The sequence below is a fragment of the Gossypium raimondii genome, chromosome 13, assembly GCF_025698545.1.
Source record: "Gossypium raimondii isolate GPD5lz chromosome 13, ASM2569854v1, whole genome shotgun sequence".
NCBI classification, from domain to species: Eukaryota; Viridiplantae; Streptophyta; class Magnoliopsida; order Malvales; family Malvaceae; genus Gossypium; species Gossypium raimondii.
In genome coordinates this window covers 4,322,264-4,349,486 of record NC_068577.1, presented here as the reverse complement: position 1 = coordinate 4,349,486, position 27,223 = coordinate 4,322,264, and the positions used below count along the sequence as shown (strand labels likewise).

Genomic DNA, 27,223 nt, shown 5'->3' with positions numbered 1-27,223 from the left:
CACTGCCTGCACAGATTCATCGTATTCAACCGATGTAAGCTTTTGATTTTGCTCAAGCGGTGTACTTATTGATTTTGCTTCTCCTAGACCCAGATCTGCTATCAACTCCAAAGCATATTTTCTTTGGTTCAATATAATTCCTTCACTTGACCTCATCACTTCTATTCCCAGAAAATACTTCAGCACTCCTAAATCTTTCATCTTAAAACTCTAATGTAGAATCTTTTTTAGTTCATTGATCATGTCAATACTGCTTCCAGTAATTAACAGATCGTCAACATAAATGAGCAAGATAACTATGTTACCCTCACTCCTTTTTGTGAACAATGAATAATCATATTTTCTTTGTACATAGCCTCCCTGCGTTAACGCCTCAGTGAGTTTTAAATTCCACTTCCGAGAAGCTTGCTTCAGGCCATATAGTGATTTGCGCAGACGACATACTCGAGACTCCCCCTGGCTGCGAAAACCATCCGGAAGTTCCATATAGACCTCTTCGAACAAATCCCCTTGCAAAAACACATTGTACACATCCATCTGAAAAAGAGGCCAACCAGAAGATGTTGCCATGCTGATCACAGTTCTAACAGTGACGTGTTTCACCACAGGAGAAAAGGTCTCCTAAAAATCTATACCCGCCTGCTGATTATAGCCTTTCCCAACCAGTCGAGCTTTAAACCTTTCCACCGAGCCATCAGAGTTATACTTGATTTTATAAACCCATTTACACTCAATTGGAACAACACCATTAGGTAAATGGACTACCTCCCAAGTACCATTGTCCTCCAAAGCTCGAATCTCCTGTTGCATAGCATTGATCCATCGTGGATCCGAAATGGCCTCCGTATAGGTTCGGGGTTCAACCAAAGATGAAATAAGGGTTGCAAATGACTGAGTATGACTAGGAAAATGTGAGAATAAATAGACATGAGAAATAGGAAACATACCTGTGGTATAAGATGCGGAAGATTGGTTAGAGCAAACGTAATATTTCATCCAAGTAGGTGGTTTAACAGACAGTGTAGTGAGACGCAGGGGTGTATTAGTAGGTACTATAGGTAGAAAATGGGGGGAAGAAGATACTGACCTACTAGAAGTAGGAATAGTAATAGTAATAGAAGGTGATGGTTCAAGGTGAAGGAAAACTGAATTATCAGTATCAGGAAAAGGTAAAATTTGTTGATTAGGAAATGCAAAAGGAAATATAGTCTCATGAAAAACAACATCACGGTTAACAAAAATTTTTTTTGATTCAAGACTAAATAACAAGTAACCTTTCTGTACAGGTGAATATCCCATAAAAACAGATGGAACAGCCTTATGGGAAAATTTGTCATGGTAGTTTGGAATTGTAGCATAGGCTAAGCAACCAAAAACTTTCAACCGAGAAAAATTAGGGGCAACTTTATGCAAGAGTTCAAAAGGACATTTCCAATTTAAAACAGGAGTAGGTAGACAATTAATTAAAAAAAAGCAGTGAGAATGCATTCACCCCAAAATTTGCTAGGCATGTGAGACTGGAATTTTAATGACCGAGCTACTTCCAACAAATAGCGATGTTTTCGTTCCGCAACTCCATTTTGTTGAAGAGTATAAACATAGGAACTTTGATGAAGAATGCCATTCATATGAAAAAACTCATTGCATTCATTTTTAAAAAATTCAGTCCCATTATCATTACGAACCGTCTTAATTGTGGTTGAAAATTGATTTTTGACTAGGACAAAGAATTGTTTGAGAGAAACAATGGCATCACTTTTATTTCGTAACAAGTACACCCATGTCATTCGCGAATGATCATCAACGATTGTTAAAAAAACCCGATGACCACTATGAGTAGAAACTCGATAGGGTCCCCACAAATCAATATGAACAAGAGAAAAAACCTCACCAACACGGGTCAAACGTACAGGAAAGGGAAGCCTAGTTTGTTTAGCAAGTGGACAAACAGAACATTTTTTATATTATCAACATCTGAAACTGTACAAGAAAGATTAGGAACCTTATTTAGTCTTGAAACTGAAGCATGGCCAAATCTGGTATGCCAAATAAAGGATGAGTCACCAGAAGAAACAACTGCAACACTGGGTGAAGCCACACTAGTCTGTCGAAACGAGTCAAGGATGTAAAGACCACCTTGTGCCTTACCAATCCCCCTCATCTTTCCACTGGAGAGATCTTGTATAAGACAAAATTGGGGGTAAAAAGAAACAACACAATTAAGATCGTTAGTAAGTTTTGAAACAGAAAGAAGATTATAGTGAAAATTGGGAACATAAAGAACTTTGGTTAACTGTAAGGTAGGTAAAATATTACAAGTGCCAACATGGGTAATGGGAGCAGAAGAACCATTTGGAAGTCTAACACAAGATGAACCCAATGCACATTCAACAGGAGATTCTAAAGATTGAAGATCAGAAAATCAATGATCTATCATTGAAAAAACAATGATCGCCGGAGCTCTGATACCATGTTAAAATGATTGAAAATCATTGAACTAATTATGAAAAATTCCTCAGTATCTTAGAAATTGACAGTACATTCTATATTTATAGACTTTTACTAACTAACTAACTAACTTATACATAACTGATTCTAACCACATTGCTAACCACTTTACTTCTCAATATCTCAACATACAACTAATACTTATATTTAAACAAATGTTATTTTTAATTAAGTCATGAACAATTATGAAATTACAAAAATATTTATTTTAAAATCATAATTAAAATTATTTTTAAAATAAATATTAATAGATTTAAATATCTTTTCATACTTTTATATCATATTTACGAAATACTCCTTTTAAATTATAATTAATATTATTACGATGATACTTTTATATTTTAATGTTTTTATATTGAGCTAGTTTAGCATTATTGTTGCGGTTGAAAAGTTCTTTTGAAAATATCGATTCGAAAAATGTTCTTTGAAAAATGTGATTTGTTAATTTAAGTTGTTTGGCATTCTTGTAAAAATTATAGTGAAAATTAAAATTTCCATGAATGTTGGAAATTAAAAATAAATCAATTTAGATAATATTTAAATAGTTTAATATAATTATACATAAAATATACATTTTAAATAATTAATAAATTATTTGTAAATTTAATTATACATGAAATAATTTAAAATTTAAAATATAATAATAAATCATATTTAAATAACTTAATATAATAATACATTACAAATAAGAATATTTTGATAATTTGTATTTCAAAACGTAAAAGTTAAAAGTAAAAAATGCTTAAACCCTAGCTTTTCGCGATTGAGTGAAACTGAAAAAACACTTTTCCATTGCACTTTAACTTCGAAACCAAGTGTTTAACGCAATGTTAAACCGAGCCCTCATTTTTACATAAAAGAAAGAAAGTTTTGTTTTTAAAACTCCACCTATATTAATTATTGAATAAATTTTAAAAAATATTATTAAGATAAAATATTTTCTTTCGGATCACAAAATTTAATAATATTTAAAAATAATAATAAATTAAAAACAATATACCAAAATATATAAACAACTCCATCGCTCTTCATTTCCCGTTAACATAAAACATCCATTTGGGCCCTCTCAATCTTCTCCGTTGATACCAAATTTTGAAAATGGGAGCTTTCATTTGTCAGCAAAGTTTTCATCCAACGATGTTTTTGGTGGTGAAGATGGAACAGTATGTCCAATGTCCTTAAGATCTCATTTTGGGTCAAAGGTACATTATTTTTCAGATGTTTTAGCTCTTACATTTGTTCTGCCATTTCTTTTTTCTTTTCTTTTTTTTGGTTATTCACTCGAGCTTCAAAATTTGAGCTTTGATCTTTGTACGAGTTTGTTCGAGTTTTCATATGGATATGCTATCGGTCCATAGTTATGGGTTTTGTTTGGCTTTCGATGTAAACATGGTTTTAACATTGATAGTCATGGGTGTATTAACGATGTTTGAGAAATCTTTCAAATGTAAGAGTAAATCATTTTATGTTCACCTGACTAAATCATGAGAAGACAAGATTAAAAAGAAGAAGAAGAAGAAGAAGAAGAAAAATGGAGAACTCGGAGGAGTTTTATTACGTTTTCTCATCTTGTTTTTGCCATTTGCGGCAAAGTGTTGGGTGGTGGAAGAGATAGGTGCGGTTGCTGGAAGCAGGGAGCAAAGGAAGAAGAAGACAAAAAGAGAAAAAAAAAAAAAGGTGGAAGGAAGGGGGTGGCTTGGAAGGAAAAAATGAGTTGGGGAAGAATACCATGAACAGTAACAAATGGGTGAAAAAGTAAAAAAAAAAAAAGATGAAATGGCATGCCCAGTCAGCTACCATTGAGATTTAACGGTTAGTTGATTGAAACAATAAATTATTGTAACGATAGTGATTAAGAAGGGTGGATTTGGATGAATGTTAGAATAATGGCAGCGTTGAGATTAAATACTGTAACGTGAGATAAAAAATAAGCTAAATGCACCGCACCGCACCGCCTATTTAGAACTACCTTAAATTACCAAGTTTTTATGTGAGTGATTAAAATGAAAGCGGCTAAAAACTTGGATGCCCAAGTAAGGAATATACCCTTTATCCTTATTCATTTTCAAAATGTTTTGAGATGAAAGTGTTCCACCAAGGCAGAATACTTGATTACCCTAATTGAATTTTATATAAATTTTAACACACAATTTAAAAAAATGGATACTATTTTGGTAGCATATGGGGTTTTTAGTTTGGACATAATAAAAGCAATTTGTCTATCTCAATTAGGAGAAATGGACAGATAAGATGTCAAATAAAGGTGTATCCCCCTTTTTTGCAACTTGCCCTTCATTAACATTTTAGAGGCTTTGGCATTTCATATGGGTTGAATTTCGAATCCAGAATTTAAAAATATTTCAAACTTAAATAAAATCTTAGGTTTTAATTCTAAATTATTATACCCTCATGGAGTGCAATAATTTTATTTAATAACCATTAAATCAAGGATGCACATTATGAGTTAAAAATACATGAAGGGGATTATCTTAATTTGTGCTATTAAATTTTGATGAATTAGTAGTTGATGTATATAAAAAAAATTCTAAAATTTAATTTAATTAATTTATAAATTTATTCAAAAAAACCATATATTAGGGTTTGAATTTCAATATGCTAATTGTGGTGTTAGGATTTGAAGCTGACTTTTCCATTTTGAGAACCTAAATATTAATTCAATACCATTTGTTTTAGATCCGACAGCATTCCATCTTGAATTCTTGATGGAGGCTCTCAATTTCAATTGACATCGAGGAGGCAGTGGCGTATGTAGGGGGTTGACATGGACTCGATCCCTTATTAAAATGGAAAATTATTTATTTAAGCTCTTTAGACATTAAAAAAATTTAAATCAATAAAGGTAGAATTGTACATTGACTTCTTTAAAAATGATAAAATTTTGGTTTAATCCTTTAAAATTATAAATATATGGACTATTAAAAATTAAAATTAATTTCGAGCCCCTCAACAGAATTTTCTGGGTTCGCCCCTGATAGAGGCAATGCCATTAGAAATTATGATTCATTACCTCAACTTAACTCATACCTTATGATGGTTCATTCGATTTTGTAGGCTATTAGATTAGGTTAAGTCGGTTGGTTATCTGTTACGAATTTTTACAATTAAACTAATTAGCTTAATTTACTCCTAATATTTTAAAAATATATATATTATGGTACATAATAAATATATAAAATCATATAAAAATTTTAAAGGTTGTATTCTATTTGTTATACTATGAAGGAAATAAGAGAAAAAATCAGTTTAAATCTCCATCATTTTTATTTTATATATATATTTTATAATTTGCATTCTAATATAAGTATAATTTTATTTATTATTTAATACAACATTATTTTAATATATATTAATATAAATAATATATTCTATAACATTTAATAATTTTATTAAAAATTACAATTTCACATATTTTTAATAATTTCATAAAATTAAAATAATTTAAAACTTATATTACATATCATTTCTAATTTAATTTCTTTAATAATCATTTTCAATTCTCACCTCAACAGTACAGCTGCATTGAAATCCAAACACATATCTCACTGCTATAATAATCGATCTCAACATTACAATAATTAATCTCACCATCACCATTATTTTTAACCGATCTCACAAATGATTTAAAGAAAGCTTTAAAATATTCGATTAATCGATTAAAATATAAGACTTGATGAATTAAATTAATCTTTTAAATCTTAATTTTTACCAAACCGACCCATTGCTCCCCGAAGAAGCTCAAGTTGGTGGAAACACAAATAGGTCCACATACAAGTTGACGAGGGAATCCACAAAATCTCTAAGGTTGCTGCTTGGGTTGCTCCTCGCAAATACGTCTGCGAAGTGGGTCATGGGCAACTAAACCTTGCTTTGGCTCATTAGAAGGCACCCCATGTGCTCATATATGCAGTATCACAACTCAACACCCAATACCCACAACAATATATACTCCATTACATATGCACTCCTTTTCCATGGATTCGCAGCCAATTTACACTACTCATTGAGTTTGTATCATCTATTATTTGGATTTTAATTTAATCATAAAATTATTAAATATTTATTGTTTTTTCTTATAAAATAAAAAGTATTATTTGTTTATGTTGTTTATAAATATATTTTTATATAATTTTTTCTACCCACATCTGTGTGTCGTCTAATATCTGGGTTTTTTTATCCAAATAATATAAAATTAATTAATTACGAAAAAGGTATAGAAAATAAAATAATTACAAAAGTAGGCATTTGCTACCGTGGTCTAACGGTGCCACCTGACATATTGGCGGCACTAGACTAAAATGTGATGATCTAAAAACTATAGGGACCATGTAAATTTATCGTTTTAATTAGGTGCTGAAAAAACACTTTAAAGGGTGTCACCTAATAGTACGACGGACACCAAAATTTAAAAGGATAAATTGCACCCTAAACTCCCCTATTTATTATTATTATTTATCCTCTTTTAACACTAAAAATAGATTGGCCTCTTATCAATTAGTCTAAAAAATTTCTACCAAAAAGTATTTTTGTAAGTAAGCCGATTCAACTGAAATAAATTTTATTTATTTTTAAAAATATTTATAATTTTATTATTAATTTGATTTACAGACATAGTATAAAATTTTAATTATAAAAACTTTAGAAAATCTTATTATATATAAATTATAATTACTAGTTAAATTTATAGTTTTAAATATAATGAGAGCAAAAGAAAACTATTATAAATACCGTTAATTGTTATGTCAAACATAATTTGAACAATAAAAATATTTTTTAAATAAATAAAATTTATTTTCAGTTGGAATCGGGTTACTTACAAAAAATACTTTTTGGTAAAAAAAATCATTTTAGACTAATTGATAAGAGGTCAATTTATTTTTGGTATTTAGGGTGCAATTTACCCTTTTAAAATTCAAGGTTTTTCAGCTGCGAATTAAAAAGAAAAATTTACATATAAGATCTCTAGAGTTTTTAGATCATCACATTTTAGTTTGGTGCCGCCAATATGTCAGACGACATCGTCAGAACACTATAGCAAATGCCTATGTTCGTAATTATTATGTTTTTTTATTATATTTTTTTACATTATTTGGGTAAAAAAGGGCTAATATTTTGTTATGTATATGACATATGTCAAGTCATACAGTAGTGATTATAAAACAAAAATGTTCTTATTAAAGAGCTATCAACACTATGCACCAGAGTACTACTTACAAACTAAAGGAATTAACAATCGATTACATCATTGGTTTAGTGATGAATCTTTGATTAAAATAAGATTTAGGATTCGAGCAAACACTGTGATGATAAAGTAAATGATAAATATATTGGTGCGTTATACTATGGGAAAAGGCAATGGAAAGTAGGGGTTTTGGCCATCTTATTTATTGAATTTAACTTTTTTTTTGATTTCATCGTTAAAATGAGATAAATATCAAATAAAATAATCATATTAATCTAACCCAATTCAACGAAATCTCTGTGAACAGCTGCAGACCCTCATTTCTATCAAAAGCCATCTTGGCGGTGCAATCAGTTTCTATGTTATTTTCTTTAAGAATATGTTCAAATTCCTATTGACCCATTTTCATCAGAAACTACTTTTTTTTTTCTTTTTTTTTTTAACATAAGATGGCTTACATTAAGTCATTGATAAGTAGTGCTTGCATAAATACACTAGTTAAAATCTTAACTCGACTAACAAATGGATGTTTAGTGAAATGTTTTGCAATGTTACGGATCACAAATAAATTTGATTTTTTGACAATGAAATTGTGGCTGCATTGGTAAAATTAAAGCTTTGGGGCTTCAAGTTCCATGAGAAAAATCATATGTGTACTACTTACCTGGGTTGAGACACTTTGAGTTCTAATAATTGATTCTGAATTTAAAATAAAAATAAAAATTAAGGTTATGGATGAAAATGAAACTCTATTAAAAGAGTATGGACTATGAATGAATTTTACCCTGGAAGGACTCTTTATGGGCCTTCCAACTGTTAGAACTTAGCCAACAACAATTTATTCTTTTTTTGGGGGCCCGGCTCACTGACCAACCTAAACCCACAAATCTGGTCCATAGGTAAAGATTTATAGGCCGGCCTGACACTAACTAAGATCGTTTTCTAATGGTCAAATTTTATAATTAGTTCCTCTGTTTTACTCAAATTTTGGATTCAGACTTTTTCTATACTTTCATTTTGATTAATTTAATCTATAATCCCAGTCTAATCATTAATCTCTGTTGGTCTTTTTTTTTTGGGTAAAATCAACAATATGGCTTCTTCTCTTTTTCCAAATGATAGCTATTAACTTCATTAAGTTTTGTTATTTCCAAAGTTTTATGTGATAAATATGTTATCACAAGTGTAATGTCGTGTCAAATTATTATTTTCATATATTACTCACAAAAAGTTGGTTAATAGATTTAACGGCGTTGTTTACATCAAGATTAAAATTTCAAAATTGAAAAGTATAAGGACTAAAAAGTATCAAATTGAAGAACATTGACTAAATCTAAAACTTTACTCATAGTACATGACTAATAGAAAAATTTAATCAAACAAATTTAATTTCTATCATTTATTCATGACTAAGATTAATCAAATTAAAGTGTATCGACTAAATCCAAAGCTTATGCATAAGGTAGAGATTAATAGAAGGATTTGACCAAAAAATTAATGGGGGTTAACAATTAGAGTGAACAATTATAAACTTGTGGAATGCAAAGATTAAATTTATCAAAATTAAAGTATAGACACTAAATTCATAAGTTTAGTAAAATACAGGGACTAATTATAAAATTTGACCTTTGTAACGAGCAAAGTTCAGTTTTAGACCGGGCGTATTGGTAAGGAAGAACGCACCTCTGAAAGTGAAGCCATCGAAGTGCAGTAATTTCTTTTTCCTTTTTTCAAAGATGGAGAAAGCTTTGAGAGTTTATGCTGAGATGCTAAGGCTGGTGAGGCGCTTACCCAAAGACTCGAGGCCTTACTACGCTAAATACGCCCGCGAGAACTTCGTCAATTATAGGGACTTCGACGCCTCCGACTCCAAAGCCCTCGACGAGCTCTTCCACCGCGCCTACAATCACTCTCTTTGGGTCCTCAACAAGGTGTGCGCCTTTAATCTCTAAATTCAATACACTTGCCATTGAATTTATTTGGTTCTTCTCGTGATTGCAGTACTCGGTGAATGAATCAGCTGCCCAAAAGTTGAAGGAGATATGTCTCATGGATGAAAACGTTTAATGCCTACTAGGTGTTTGTTGTAATGCTCAAACGAACTTCGGATACGCTTTTTCTTTTTTAATGCAAATAAGTGTTGGTATCAACGTTATTGGCTGTTTACTGCTCTGAATATTAATATGCTGCAATGTTGGCTATAAAAATCTGTTTTCTATCCAAAGTTTCTCTTGGATTGAAGACTTAATGTTGAATATTTGGAGACTGATCTTCTCAGTGCTTTCTTTCTTTCCTAACAATGGATCAGATTTGATCAACATGTATCATTTTACTTAGCACTTGCTTTGTTGCATATGCTTTAGAAATTGTTTATTGAATTATATCTCCAAGAAAGGTTTTTTTTTTATCACTTTTCATTTCCTTTTTTAACTTTTACAGCCAATAAATCAATAATATCATTTTCAAGATTCTATTTTAGATTCTTTACTTATGTTTTACCACTATACCCAACATTTGTAAATTAAACCACAAGTGAAATAACAAAGGATATCCATAGTGGTATGAATCCTGGGTTCTATCCTGGACGATCCTTATTCCCTTCCATCTTATAAAACACACACTTACATTTGTGTCAGTTAATATGGGGTGGGATGCTAAATGTAGCGATATTATTGTTGAAATAGATTGTGCATTTGGTATTAAAGAAATCCATGGCGATTTGAGAGAGCAATTACATAGAGACTTGATTCTAAGAATTCGGCAGTTATGCGGTCCTGAGTGGAGAGTAGCTTTTGAGCAGATACCAAGGGAGGCAAACTATGCCGCTCACATGTTGGTTGAAATGATGAAAAATTTCTCAATTGGCGCTCAAATTTTTCATACAACTCCCTTTTTGGTCCTTCACCAATTAATGATTGGTAACATGTTTGTATTGTCAATTCATGCTGCAAATTATTAGTTGAATAATCCATTTTTCCTATATCTAGATATGCATATTAATACAAGCTTCTAAGATTTCTTCACGAAAAATTATAAAAATTAAACATTACTCATGTCAATTACATTTTTTATATTTGCATTAATGTCTAGTAATATAAACTAATGAAGGGAATCTTGGGTATGCGACTACAGTAAATCTCTTTATGTTGTTTTCTGTTGTGCTTCATTTAATAGAATCTTCATTGTGGACATATTGTGATGATAAAGGACTTTCATCCAACTTCTCTAACTCCAACTATTGATTAAAAATAATATTACCGAGAAATTAAGAAAAATCTTTGGTTAAATTCTGAGTTTTAGACTTTAATTTGAAATTTTAGTCTCGTAAGAAAAATATCAAGTTCAAGTACTAGATTGCGTCTAAAAATTTAGGTACCAAATTAAGAAAGAGAATAAAGTTCAAGTACCAAATATTATATTAAGCCATTAAAAAATTGCAAATATCCATCATATTCTTATTATGAAGATGGTGGTGGTGATGGGGTGATTAAATCACTATTTGAGGTTTAAGCTTGTTAACTATTTTATATTAGATTCTATTTTTTTTGTCTAAGTTAATTTTAAAACCCTAAAATTTAGATTTTAATATGGGAACCATTGCCAAATTCAAGCTCTAATATGCGGACAATAGTCAAAATTAAAACCTACCTAATTTAGGGTTTAACTTTAAAAAAATTAAATATTAATATGAAAATCGTTACCAAATCCAAGTATTATTTAGGGTGGGTTTGGATGCACGACTGGGTGCGGTACGATGCGTTTAACTTACTTTTTGTCTCACGCTACAGTATCTAATCTCATCGCCACCGTCGTTTTTATATTAACCACAATTAAACACACCGTTCATCCAAGCTCAACCTTAGTTACGTAACTATGTAATGAAAGGGGGTACAATTGGACTGTTTTACATGTCCCCTATAGGCTTTACTCACCACTTTGTTTTGGGAACTTGTGATCGTAATGCCAGATTTTGACATCACTTTCTTTTAATGAAAAGTAAGACCCACCCTTTTTCCTTTTAAAATTGGTGACGAGTACCAATAAACCCTAATTAAACCACTCTTGTTTAGATTAAACTTAATATAATTATTAACACTACAGTTGTTTTACTGCAGTAATTTTTTTTATCATTTATTTGGAAAAAATCAAACATTGAATATTCATTTTATCCATTTGAGGGGTTATTAAATAACTCAATTTGCCTTTTAATAGACGTTATGATTTTACAAATGAAAACTCTATCTAGAGTTAAATTGCAAATTTTTGACATTTCTTAAAGTAAATATTAACTTTATTTGATTTTTAACAATATGATAATTAATTGATCCATTTAATAATCGAATCATTAATTTGATTTAATTCCTATAATAAAGAGATTTAAATTTTACTAAAATTATAAATTATAAATAATAAAATGATAAATATCTAAACAATTGTTGAAATAGCACAATCTCACATCTTGAAAATACAAGGTTGTGAAGTGTTTGTATTACTATAAAGAGAGGTGGTTTTTCCGCTTTTTAAATTATCCCAAGATTTGACATTTCTTTCTTAAAAACAAAATTTCCTTCTTTCTAAAAACATATCTGATAGTGTTCGAGGATGTAGGCGTAATTTGTTGAAAAAAAATTCTATCTAAAAAATTGAGTTTTTTCTATTCTTTTTTAAGTTTGTGAACCTTCCGATTCTGAGAATTGAACCTAGTATGATTTTTTATACAATAATTTACTTTCTCTTTTTTTTTTCCTATTCACACAACAACAACAACAATTTAACTCAAATTATATATTATTAATTTTATATTGAGGGCAATTATGAACACTTTTATCAAATGGCATTGAATAATGTAAAATCCATGAAAGGCCAACTTTGCTATTTTCGAGGTCTTGTTTTGGTCTTTCATTAATTTCTTAGATGTTTCTGGAGATTATGTGGGTTTCGTTTTACCATGATTTTCCAGTCAATATACCTTTTCCTAAAAGGTTTAAGTACGTTTAATTTGGCTTCCTTTTCCAGCCAGCCACTAAAAGCACGTTTGGTTCGCTGTAATGAAATAAAAGCGTAATGGAATAGAGGCGTAATAGTAAATTAATTGTTTGGTTGAATGTAATGGAATAGAGGCGTAATAGTATTCTTGTGTTTGGTTGAATGGAATGGAGGTGTAATAGCATAAGGAAAAAAAAACTAAAATGACTAAAATACCCTTAGCAGAAATTTGTTTAGATAAATGATTATTGTTATTGTTATTAAATTTTAATAAGATTATTAATATCAGTAATAAATAATTTAATCATATTTTAACATAATTATTATTAAATATATTTTAATTAAAATATATAATTTAATAAAATTCTTAATAATCAATATTCTTATATAAATTTACTCAAATCATAATATATGATACTATAAAATAAAATTTAAGATAATTATTATTAAATATATTTTAATTAAAATATATTATTTAATAAAATTCTTAATAATCAATATTCTTATATGAATTTACTAAAACCATAATATGTGATAGTATAAAATATAATGTGAAATAATTATTATTAAATATATTTTAATTAAAATATATGATTTAATAAAATTTAAAATAATTATTAGTAATAATTTTTCTTATATGAATTTGTATAATTTAATATAATTATTATAAAATATAATTTAATAATGATATATAATTTCATAAAATTCTTGATAATAAATTTTCTTATATGAATTTATATAATTTAAAATAATTAATATTAAATATAATTTAATAATGATATATAATTTCATAAAATTCTTAATAATAAATATTCTTATATGAATTTACTACAATCATAATATAACTTGAGAATTATATTCGCATAAACATAATTAACTTATATTAAGAAAAGGTTAGATGAAAATAAAATTCTACATCATAATCCATATGTTATATAGTTTTACAACATCAAAAGTTTGAACATTGATTTTAATGATCGAAAGAAATCTTGACCCATTCCAATCAGCATGAGAAGGTAAACTAAAGAAAACGAGCATTTGAGTTGGATGATCCGAATTTTACTCAAAGTTCGATACCGCTTATCGTCGGTTAAACCTTCAATTTCCATAAGGTTGAATATAAATTTGTAGCTTTCTCTTGGATGATCGGAATTCTTCTAACCTCATTGAACTACCACATCGGAGGCAATACTCCTCTTGATTTGATCGCCAATGGCCCGCATGTTTTCGGCCAATAAAGTGGCAGCCTCATTAAATGAAGAAGACATATTATCATGAGCATCAGATTTATTCTTTTTCTTGTTTGAAGATGAGGAACCCCCTTGGTCTCTATCTCCTCGCGGCTCCGTAGCAGAAACATCCATGTCATCCAAAGAGACGTCAGCTTCGCAGTCATAGAATGAGTTTCTCTCTTCATTCATATCTGTAGTAGGTACATCCTCAGCATTTATTTCTTCAAGAACATCAGCAGCTGTTTGAGCATCTTTCCCAGTCGCTCGATCTCTTGCGTATATGGCAGTAAGCTGGTCGTAGTAAGGGAAAGTACGATGTCTGAATTGAGCGGCTTCTTTGTGACTCTAAAAAAAATGAGGAAATCATATTAGTTATAAGTTTGGTAAAAATAAGATAATAAAGAATTGAAATACATTTTACCTTTAAATAGGTGTCCTAAACCGCATCTTCAGCAACAACGAGCTGCCTATGCTCGTCCCAACCAAAACCGCTATTGTTTTGGCCATTAAGCATGTCATAGACGATTGACCACTCCCTTTTTAGTAACCTAATCCTCGATTCAATATTAGGTTTCGCCTTCAACATTGCATTTGGTAAAGCCTTTTCTAGCATTTTTTCCAACTGGTTTAAATAACCGGTTTTGAACCTGGTATCAGCATTAAATGTTCCAACATTGTGCAAGTCCACCATGCAGGAAACCAATGCTGCATCTTCTTCTGGAACCCATTTTCTTTTGGTTTCTCGAGAAGCTTGAGAAGAAGCATTTGATTGTGGAACACCTGGCATAACTATCTTAAGAAAAAAAACAAATTATATTAATTACTATTTTTAATGTCATGAATCAAAAGGTGAACACTTTATAAAATTATAATTAAGTTCAATATCATGAATCAAAAGCTCAATATATAAAATAAAACAAATAAAATAAAGAATGAGGATTTGGTTTAATAATGAAATTGAAGTTTTAAAACTTTTATAACATTTTAAATTTAAATTTCATTTCGTATAAATATATATAACCGTTTTTGTAAATTTAATCTCATTTACACCTACAAATAATTATTAAAATGTAGTATTGTATTTGCAATTATGATTCGAAAGAAACAATAATTACACTTTTTTCGATAGTTAAAATTAGTTAATTATAGTTAATTATAATTAATTATTAAAATGTAGTATTGTATTTGCAATTATAGTTAAAATTAGTTAATGTGATATTTTGAAATTAAAAAAAATCACTTCATAATTATATAAAAATAATATTATAATGAATTGAATTAAGCAAAAAAAATTTAATATTATTATCAAGTTTAAAATTAACGTTAGCATTTTAATTGGTTAAAGTATCTAGGCTAATATTGGTGTACCAAATTATATTAAAATTAAAATATAAAGATTTAATCTTAAATTTGAACATTATATAAGCATCGAAATTGAAATTTGATTGTTTTACATAATTTAAAAATAGAGAGCTTATTAATATATAAAATCCTTGTAAAATAATTCAATAATTATTTGAGTCTTTAATAGAAAACAACATAATTAACCCTTAATTGAATATAAATAATACCTCAAGTAACTCGTTTTTGACATTTGATTTCAAAATCTAAATCATAATGAACTATATCCTACTATACTTGCAATTAATAACCCCCAAAACAAGCAGGAACCAGAACAAATCAAGAACAATATCAAAACAAATGCAACAATTTCTAGTTTCATCTTCTACTCACTAACAACAAGAAGCAATTCATTCAAACTTGTGCTTTAAAATTGTAGTGCACACTCAGCTTCATAAAGGAAAAAAAGAGAAGGGAAAATCTTGAAAATAATACCTTTTCCTTTTTGATAAGCTTGCAACCTTCAACAGGATCAAAACCAGGAGGCAGATTTCCACTTGGGATTGGCTCTATCTGCAGAATAGAAAAGAGGAAGATGATGTAAATATTGACAAGAAATTTCAGCTGCATTTGAAAAAGATGAGACATCGAAGGAGATCTAAACAGGTTTTATGGTCAATTACATTTTTTTTTCTTCTTTTGATGCCCTAGATTAGTTCATGTGTCTATATAGGGACACCTTGTCATTGACTTAAAGTAACAAAACTCTCATGCGCTAAGGCTGGAGATTGATGAAATTTAAGATCCCTTTGATATAGTATTTAATTAGTTTAACAGTAAATGAAATAGACTTGATAGGATTTGCTTTTTGTGCAAACCTCTTTAATATTAAACGTGCCTATCCATAGCTTGATTCATTTTGCAGCGAAAGCCAAGCTATCATTCAATTAGAGAGCTCTATGGGAGAAACAAAACAAAAAAACTTACAGAATGCAATATTTCAACACAAATCCTCATGAGCATATACCCAAAGGTTACTCTAAGAATCTGCTCTGCTCTGTCCTCATAAGTCAGACTTCAAAACATATGTCAAATTATAATTAAATTGTTTAACATAATGCATCCCACTCCATGATTTCTTCACCTATGTCTAGAGGAATGCCAAAGGAAAAATAACCAACTGGATGCCATAATGATTAGTTTCATGTTTAGAAGAACAATTTTCATCACTAGCAGGTCCAATCCTTTTCTATTCAGGGATGAAGAAGAGAGAGCAATGACAATAATAAGACTTGCTATTCAGTAATCACATCAATAAAAACTATATTTGCTTCATTTTTTTAAGAATTATGTTCATCATTGTTGAAACTTAAATATAATGGTTGGACCATTTCCTATATGCTTAAGCTTTTAGGACTATCATCACCTTATTTAACATGGTATTAGACCCAAGGCGTGATCTATTCTTCCTGCCTAACCCCATGTGGGGTCAACCACCCCTTGTGAGGTTGTCCACGTATAGGCCCTTGTTGAGAAACACATAAAGGGGAGTGTTATTTGGTATTATATCACATCTAATAAATCTCGTGTTTCTTGTGACCTTATATCCAAGTTGAGCCCCTCACCTATTGGCAATTGGTTTTAGGTTGGATGCTTAACAATCACACAAGAAACTTTCCTTTTTCTTTTATTTCTTCAATTCAAGAGCAGGAGAGGACCATGGTCATATTAATACTTGCCTTTGGAAATCATATTTTTAAATGACAACAGAAGCAACAACAAAACTACTCAAATAATAGGGCACTTTACCTTACGTTAAGGCCCTAGATTTAAACTATACTTAAAAGATAAAAGATATTAGCATAAACCATGCACATGGTGACAAATGGAAATAATTTAGCATAAAAGAACAAAGCTTCTTTGCATATTCATCTATGCTAGTTGATCAAATGGAAATAATTTAGCATGTCAGAGGACCTAACATTCTTTAGGGCCTAAGATGAAACTTAAATGATATATGACTATGCATGCCAGGACTTTTAACATTCTTTCTCCTTTTATGTTACTAAAACCTTGTCCCTCAGAGAATTTTTCTCTTTTGATCAGGTGACGGAAAGCAAATTAGATCAGTCCCAGCCTTTAAAAGACAATTCTAACTCAATTTCAAGCAATGGAATGCACTAATTTCTCGTCCCGCTGTTGTTTTCCTCTTTATTATTATTTAACTAATGAAAACAACAAGCAATAGAGTTTTATTCAGGCAAAAAAATTCTTGTCTTCAACTGAAATTATATAATTCAATTTTCAAAGAATCCAAAGTAGGGTCTGATTTTTTCTGGTAGAAATTATGTCTATGCAAGCAAATATTTTTATGACCAAAACATTAAAACCATCGGATACTCTGTGTTAAACAAGCAACTTCTTTTGTGTTTTGTAGTGTTATTTACAATACAAAACTATCGTACATGCTTATACTTGATATGATAAAGGCAAACCCAGTTCAATCTATCACAAATCAAACACCTAAAAACTAACCAAAATAAGAAATTCACAACAGTATCATATTGTACCAAAATCAGCAGCAGCACAATGAAAGCAGCCACAATCCAAGGCAAAGACAGACAAAGAAATGAAAAGTTCAAGATTCATACCTCAAAATCAGTCTCCAATGAAGCAGTGGATTTCAAAAACCACAACAAATGACAGGGAAAAAATGAAAAAATAGACCGAAAGAGATCAAAAACCACAACAAATGACAAGGAAAAAATGAAAAAAGAGACCGAGAGAGAGAATCGGTAAAGAAATGGGAGGAGAAATCAACGAGGACAGAAAAAGGAGAGGGTGGAGGTCGATTTGGGAGGGAGGGTAAAACAGAGACTGATTTGGGAAGATGAACGTAATAGGGCTAATCGTCGATTTGGGAAGGGAATAGAAAAGCAGAGAATTTGGGGAATAGGTCGGTAATGTAATAGGCGCGTAATACCGATTACAGCGAATCAAACGTCGGAATAGGTCGGTAATGTAATAGGCGCGTAATCGAGGTGTAATGGAATACATATTACACTGAACCAAATAGGCTGTAAATAAATATATTTATTAAATTAGCGTTTCGATCCATCCGACGATCTTAAACATATACTGAACACATTTGATTAATAGATTAAATGATAATTATTTTAAATTTAATAATTTGAAATTGTTTTGTGTTAAATTTAAAAGAACACATTAATTTTGATTTTATGTATTTTTATATATGAAATGTTGGTTTAATTTAATTTCCATAAACTACTAATACCATAATCAACATAACAACATTTTACATCTACATATTGCACACATAAATACTAATACTTATCTAATATAAAAATAAATTAATGTATTTATTTCTTTAGATATATATTATTAAATCAAAATCAAAATTCATGTATAGTTTTGATATTTACCCTAAATTTAATATCTATACTATTATTAAATCATCGATTGAATTAATGTCACAAGTTAATCGACAACAACTCGGTTGGAAAATTACTAAACTACTTTTATATATTTGAAATAAGTTATATTATTTAATAGTACTTTCGTCTTTTTACATTTTAATAAACTTAATTGATATAAAATTTGTATATATTGAGATTTAAACCATATCATCTCAGCGTATAAAATCTCAATTTCACCACTACAACCAATGCTTCATTCCGAATTTTGTTGATTTTAATTTATTACTCAAAAGATTTCATCTATACATGAATTTTGGTTCAATGTGTAATGTTATACATGAATTTTGATTTTATATAACTTATACATGAAATATTAATTTAATTTAATTTATGCAAAATTATTAACATAATTATCAATATAACATGTCGATAGTATACATGTTGCAATAAAAATAGTTATATATCTAATATAAAAATAAATTAATGTACTTATTCTTTTAAATGTTACAATTGAATCAAAATTGAATTTTCATGTGTATAATTGTCCCAAATCAAAGTTCAGGTATCGACTTACATATTGGATCAAAGTTCATACGTAATTTTGAGATTCATCCATTTTTTAATACAATATTGGGGGTGGGGGATAGGGTCACATAGTTTGAACCTACAAGTGTCTAACAAAAACTTTAACCACCACTTCATACAAGCCAAGACTCAATATATTTTTTAATGTTAATTTCATTGTAAGTTCTTATCACGTATGATCTTTTTCATAGAATACCTAAAGTTACTTATAACCCTTCAATAGGAGAATAATGTGTTTTAACATACTCAAACTCACATTCTCTTGTATTAGCAACAATGTCAATACCAATCGAACTAAGACTCAATTGACGAATCCATTACATATTCAAATTTAATAAATTAAAAAGAATGACAGATGTTTTTACCACAATAGAGATTGTTAAAACTTTGTCAAACAAATATTTAACACGAGTTCATCTTATTTGTATAAAAATAAAAGTTAATAAATATTTACGAAAACAAATCATATATATACGTATGTGCTTTAATAAAATGGGGGGAAGATTATGGTAATAGAAAAAACAAGAGGGGGAGGCAGCCTGATATTGAAACATGGAAGAAAGCGAAATGGGAGGAGACATGCAGAGGAACGAAGCCAACAACGACCAACGAGGTGTCGGAAAACGCAGCATCCGATGAACCAAATGTCGGACCCCATCTCGACTGCCGTGCCTTCCATTCTCTACCTTCTTATATTTATTTTTAATTCGATATTATTAGTAATAATAACATGTCGAAATCAAGTTTAGTTCTAAAGGTTTAAGTTGTGGAATTTAACAAATTTTTTTATCGCATATTTACGATGTTTGTACTTGGATTGATTCGGATTATTATCAGTGTATATTTTTTTTCTATTTAAAGTTAAAATTTAAGAGAAATTATAAATAGCTTTAGATATTAAATACAATAACATTATAACCCTACTATGTCTAGGATTTTTAAAACTTTAATTTGATTATGTTAAAATTTTAATTTTAAAATAAATTTTATTAAATTATAATATTCTTTGTATTGTAATTATTTATGATTAGATATAGATTTTAAATACATTATTTAAAAATATTTTTTTGAGAGGATATAAATGCTCATTATTCTATATTGACTTACAAATTAACTTAAAACTAACTATTTAAATACAATATATGTTGATGTTGAGATCATACAATATAGGAGTTAGGGTGGTGACCGAGGATTCACTTAGCTTGAGACCAAGCGGAGAGTCGCTATGGATAGTGGATCACCTAATGATCTTAAAACTCAAAAAAAAATAAAAAATCAGTAGACTATATTTAACAAATTAAACATAAAATTAAATGAATTCGCAATTAACACTAAATTTATTCTATTAATAAAATCATGAAATTAACTATCCATCAAATCAATCTTAAAACTTGGGAAAATAGCTATTAAACAAATTAACAACTTTCTTTTTTACAATAGAGATTCATACCTAAACTATTATGGGGAAAGTGAAATTCAAACCAATAAACCACATTTAGAGTCTAAATAAATTAACAATTAACACTACATATGTTCTATTAATTAAACCATATAAATTCAAATAAAATAATACTAATAATTAAGCTTCATTAAATCAGTTATAAAATCAAGAATATACATACATCAACATTTTATTTTATTAATTAATTAAATTTATTTTAAAATAATATATTTAAACTGGATCTATAAAGAGGACTCTCTCTTTTACTCACTTTGGTTCTTCTCTTCTGACCTTTTTTCCGTTCCAATTTAATATCATCAGGTGATCCATTATCCATAGCGACTCCCTGGTTAACCTTAAGCTAGATGAACCGTTTGATCACTACCATAGCTCCTACATTGTCTAATCTCAGCATCAACATTTATTATATTTAAATATTTAGTTTTAGGTTAATTTGTAAGTTGATGGAGAATATTGAGTATTTATATCCTGTCTTTTTTATTTTAAATGATGTATTCAAAATGATTGATCTAAACATTAATTCACTCGTTCATTTAAAATCTATATACAATCTTAAATAATTATAATACATTTAATTTTTTATAGCAAAAAGGTAAAATAATTATAATTTAATAAAAATTATTTTAGATTTAAGATTTTAATATAATCAAATAAAAGTTTTAAAAATCCCAGCGTAGTAGGGTTATAACGTTAATGTTATTTTTTTATTCAATACCTGAAACTACTCATAACTCCTCTAATCCCTAAATAGGAGGAAAAATGCGCTTCAACACGCTTAAACTCATATTCTCTTACATTGATAACAATGCTAATAACATATTTACATGTAGTTTTAATCAAATTCTTGACTTGAAACCTATTAATATTGTATTGATAGTGAGAAGAAAACAATTGAAACTAACTAAAATTAGTTATTATGAAAGTTTGATAAGATATGGGGACTATTTATGATATTTGCCCATTTTAATTTGAGCTCAAATTTATAATATCATGATTTTAAGTCACTTAGTTTAATATATAATTTTTGTATTCGGAACCATCATAAAATTAAATATTTTAGGGTGATCATCATTTCAAGTTTAAGTTAATTTTTGGGTTCAAATTAATATAGAATTTTTTGAATAAATTTAAATTATTAATTTAGATTTAAATTTGATTTAATTAAATCAAGTTTTAAATTTTAGGTCGAAATTTGGATGATTTATATGTATATGCTGAATTTTTTTAGAAAGTATGTTGAAATTTTTAAAATTTACCGATTTGTGTTGTTTTTGGAGAGAGAAAGGAAAATATGACCTATAGGTTGCGTTTGTACTAAATATTGGTAATGTTGCTCTTTTGGTCAGATGGTTAAATGTTAGTGCTTTTGTCTTAGAGTATCAAGTTCAATTCATCTCCTTTCTCACATTTGTATTTTTTACATCATGTTGTTTGAAGCTTTTATTATTTTTAATTAATATTTTGATCGTTAGCTCTTTTGGTTAGATAGTTAGATAATTAAAATTTTATTATTGAGTGCTAAGTTCGATTTCTCTTATAAGCATTTTAATATTTTTATTTCATGTTCTTTCAAGTTTTTTAATTAATGTTTATAATTAATAAATATATTATTTATCAAGTTTCTTTTAAACTTTAATTCATCTCTCTTTATTTATAAAATTAAATAATAAATATGTAATTATTTTTAAAAAATTAATTAATTTTAGATATATTTTTCTTTATATATAATATTTATATGTCAAAATTTATTTTCTCAACCTATATTGTAGAGCTATGGTGATTTTGATATTATAAAATCAAATAATTATTTCAAATATGTAAAATATTTCAAATATCATTATTTTTAATCTACATTGTGGGTATGATATTTCAAATATTTTATATGTGAAATATTTCAAATACACATACAAAAATATATAATATCTCAATTTACTACACTCATTGTAAGGAATGAAAATAAATATTACACATATAAAATTATATTTGCTAAAAGTAATTATATTTGCAATAATTATTTGATTTTATAAATAAAAGAGTTATTAATTAAAAAGAATTAAAAATAAAAAAACTTGAAAATAATATATTTATTAATTATAAACATTAATTAAAAAAGTTGAAACAATATGAAATAAAAAATACATATTAAAATGTTTATAAAAGAACCAAACTTAGGACTCAAGGATGAAACCACAATTATCTAACCATCTAATAAAAAATAATGTGTTAAAAATATTAATTAAAAATAAAAAAGCTTAAAATAACATGAAATAAAAAAAATACAAATGTGAGTAGGAGAGTAATCGAGTTTGAAACTCAAGGACAAAAACATTAACATTTAACCATTTGACTAAAAAAACTGAATTGTCAATATTTAGTAAAACTCATCCTACAGCTGAAGTAGCTAAAACCGCTCTGGAGGACGCGTTTTCACTGACATAATAGAGAAAACGCGTCCTACAAGACACGTTTTCATTGTCACACAATCAAAACGTGCCCTGTAGGATACTTTTTTCTCTCCCCAAAAAATAACGTAGATCGATAAATTAAAAAAAAACATAATTTCTCAAATAAATTTTTTCAGCATATATACAAAAATTAAGCATCAAAATTTACAATGTGTCATTTTCTGGATGAAAAAAACATTATCTTGTGTCATGGGTTGCACATAGGAGCTCGCATCCATGACGAACTTGTGCGATCCATCGTGTTTAAAGGAGGTCATTTGGCCTAATCGAACTGGCTCGTTGCTTGGAGAGATTGAAAGTCTATCTCTGAAACTTGGCAAATATGAAATGTGATCTTTAAATATATGTGATCCTGGGCGTTAAATGTAATCTTTAGAAGATACGATTCTATAATCTTAGAGATTTGATATCTAGATAGCTTTTAATCTTAGCCATTGATGTACTTTGATCTGTACCGTTGATTTTGGGGAGGCTCAACTATAAATAGAGGTCTCTTCCCCTCATTGTATTTCATTCAGTTATTAATATAATTTTGAGAGCATTCACTTAAACTTTCTCTCAAGTGTTCTTGCTTTTCTGTGGCTTTTGTTCATTTTTCGAGTTCGTTCTTATTTCATTTGTCCATTTTTCTTCGTGGGTGCCTTAGAGGAATTTTGTTGAATCCTTAATTACTGCGAGTCAGGCTGACTTAGACATTTTTGGAGAGAAGAAACTGCTAAGGCCGTTGAAAGATATCAAAAGAAGTTGTTGAGAATGTTAAGCCAATGGAGACCCGTGGGAGCGCTAGGAAAGTTAGTCGTTCGAAGGACATACTGTCAGTTTTGGAAAATCGAGTCGTCACTCTCAAAGAATCTGTGGGGGATGTCAATGAAAGGATTGATGATGTCGATGATAGGGTCGCTAATGGGTTGTAGTCTATGAAGGAGCAACTTAGAGATTATGTGTTGGACTTTATTCAAAAGCTGACTGGTAGGGATGATGCTATTGGAGCTATGATGACTGCCTTGAAAGAAGAGATTGCGGAACTCAAAAGTAAACTCACAATCTACAAGGTGAACTCCAAAGTATGCCGAGGATGAAGCTCGGGCAAAGTTGCATCGGCTTACGCAATAAGGCACTGTGAGGGAGTATGTGTAGGAGTTTAGCAAACTCATGCTTCAAATCTCAGATATGTCTGAGAAAGAGGTATTCTTGTCCTTCATGGATGGGTTGAAACCATGGGCGAAGTAAGAGTTGCAACGCCAAGGAGTTCAAGAGCTTACTAATACCATGTTTGTAGTAGAATCGTTTATCGAATTTGGTGGGAAGAAAGACAAGCCTAAGTCTTCCAAGCCCAAATTCAAACCAAAGGGCAATGGTGAGAGAGACAAAGAAAATCCTGCTAAGAATTGTCATAGTAAGAAGCCTTAGGGAAAAAAGATGAATGGGCCTATAAGTTTTTTCCATTGTGATGGTCCATATATGATTAAGGACTTACGAAAAAAGCCGCACTGTTTGTTATGGAAGAAATAGAGGAGGCAGATGAGGTAAACAATAATTTTGGTTCGATACTAAGGGGTGTCAAAGACAAAAGTAGTCTTGGACTGATATTTGTAGATATCATAGTGGCTGGCAGAGAATTGAGTACGCTTGTCGACACAAGTGCATCTGATTTGTTCATATCTAAAGAAGCTACTCGTAAACTTGATCTCAAGATCCAAAATGAGTCGGGTCGAATAAAAAAGGTGAACTTAGAAAATGTTCCAATCAATGGGGTTACAAAAGGAGTGATCTCCAACTTGGCGATTGGACCGGTAACACATCCATTAAGGTAATACCACTTGATGACTATAATTTTGTGGTTAGATTAAGTTTTATTGACCAGGTTAATGCGTCTATTGTTCCTTTTGGTAATTACATAGTGATTTCAGATTCGAACCATAATGTATAGTAAGAATGAAAAGTGAGGAAACATGGAAGGAAAAACATTATCGGCAATCCAATTTGCTAAAGGAGTACGTAGAGATGAAGTCTCTTATTTAGCCATCTCGAAGATCAAGGAAACCGTTAAGTCCGTTGGTGAGATCCCAAAGGAAGTGGGCCAATTATTACAGTTTTTTTAGATGTAATGCCCCCCAAGTTACCCAAGATTTTTCCACCCAAGGGGGAGGTGAACCACAAGATCGAATTAGTATCTAACATGGTACCTCCAACAAAGGCCCCATATTGTATGCCTTTGCCAGAATTAGAAGAGATGTGGAAATAATTGAATGAGCTTTTAGATGCAAGATTCATTAGGCCATCTAAATTTCTGTATGGTGCACCGATATTGTTTTAAAATAAACATGATGGGTCGTTGAGGATGTGTATCAATTATTGAGCTCTAAACAAGATCACTATGAAAAATAGGTACCCTATTCCCCTTATTGCGAATTTGTTTGATCAGTTTGGTAGTGCGAGATGGTTTACCAAGTTGGGCTTGAGATCGAGGTACCATCAAGTTCAGATAGTCGAGGGGAACGAGCTAAAGATAGCTTCTGTGATGTGGTATGGTTCGTATGAGTTCCCGGTGATGCCCTTCGGACTCACGAATTCCCCAGCTACATTCTGCACCCTGATGAATAAGGTACTTCAATCTTTCTTTGATTGTTCTGTGGTTTTTTACCTTGATGATATTGTGATGTACAATAAGTTGCTCGAGGAGCATGTGAAACATTTGAGGGAAGTGTTCCAAACTTTGATGGAAAATGAATTGTTTGTTAATTAGGAGAAATACTCATTTGCCTAACGAGAGGTGCCATTTCTAGGCCACATTGTAGGAGGTGGCAAAATCCAGATGAATGAGAGTAAGATTTGGGATATTGTTGAGTGGGAGCCTCCAACCAAGGTGACGGAATTGAGATCTTTTCTTGGGTTAGCAAATTACTATTGACGCTTCATTGAAGGCTACTCTAAAATTACCACACCCTTGACGAACATGTTGGAAAAGGGCAAGGTATGAGATTGGAATCCACAATATGAGAGGGCCTTTAATCAATTGAAGCAAGTGATGATGAGGGAGCCTGTACTTACTTTTTCGGATCATTTGAAGCCTTGTGAGGTACTCACGGATGTATCGAATTATGCCATTGGGGGAGTACTGATGCAAGATGGGCATCCAATTAAGTTTTAGGGTCTAAAGATTAATAAGAGTGAACGGAGGTACACGATCCAAGAAAATGATATGACAGCTATGGTGTATTACTTGTATATATGGAGGCATTATTTACTAGGTTCCAAGTTCGTGGTTCTTACCGATAATTTTGCCAATATTTATTTTCTAACCCAGAAAAAGTTGTCTCCCAAATAGACTCGTTAGCAAGTTTTCCTAGTTGAGTTTGATTTCACGATGGAATATAAGTCGGGGAGTGCCAACACTGTGGCTGATTCACTTAGCCGATAGATAGAGTTTGCTGCAATCAACCAACCCGATGGTTCCTTATTGGAGCACATTCGAGAGGGATTGTCCCATGATCCCAAAACCAAAAGCTTGATTGATCTTGCCAATAGAGGGAAAACGAAGAGATTTTAGCTTGATGGGGGGTTGATATACACTTATAGTCACTGGCTCTATGTGCCTCATCATAAGAAATTGTGAAAGGAAGTCATGAAAGAGTGTCATAACTCGAGATGGGTGGGCCATCTAAGAATGAACTGTACATTGGCCTTTTTGGAGGATTGTTACTATTAGCCTCATATGGGTGATGATGTGGAGACCTATGTGAAAACTTTTCTAGTATGCCAACAAGAAAATGTTAAGTTAAAGACTCTTGTCAGTTTATTACAACCTTTACCCATTTCGGAAAGACCATGGGAGAGTGTATCCATGGATTTTATTGTTGGTTTGCCTAAGTCTGATGGATGTGCAAGTATTCTTGTTGTGATGGATAAATTTTCGAAGTATGCGACGTTTATTATAACTACCGATGAGTGCCTTGCTGAGGAGGTAGCCCGTTTGGTCCTTAGACACGTGGTGAAATATTGGGGAG

General features: G+C 30.2%; 1 protein-coding gene across 1 annotated transcript; it reads left to right on the top strand.

Moving 5' to 3' along the window:
* Window positions 1-9,361: 9,361 nt before the first annotated feature.
* Window positions 9,362-9,965, top strand: LOC105784530 (LYR motif-containing protein At3g19508). Its single transcript, XM_012610437.2, has 2 exons — window positions 9,362-9,639; window positions 9,710-9,965. Exons 1-2 carry the CDS (start codon window positions 9,445-9,447, stop codon window positions 9,773-9,775), a joined length of 261 nt encoding a protein of 86 aa, XP_012465891.1. The 5' UTR covers window positions 9,362-9,444; the 3' UTR covers window positions 9,776-9,965.
* The last annotated feature ends 17,258 nt before the right edge of the window (window positions 9,966-27,223 follow it).

What these genes read in the sequence shown, in the direction of transcription:
- LOC105784530 (XM_012610437.2), top strand. Translation starts at nt 9,445, where the DNA reads ATGGAGAAAGCTTTGAGAGTTTATGCTGAGATGCTAAGGCTGGTGAGG. An exon ending in CTCTTTGGGTCCTCAACAAG is followed by an intron (nt 9,640 to 9,709) that starts GTGTGCGCCTTT and finishes TCGTGATTGCAG; the next exon opens with TACTCGGTGAATGAATCAGC.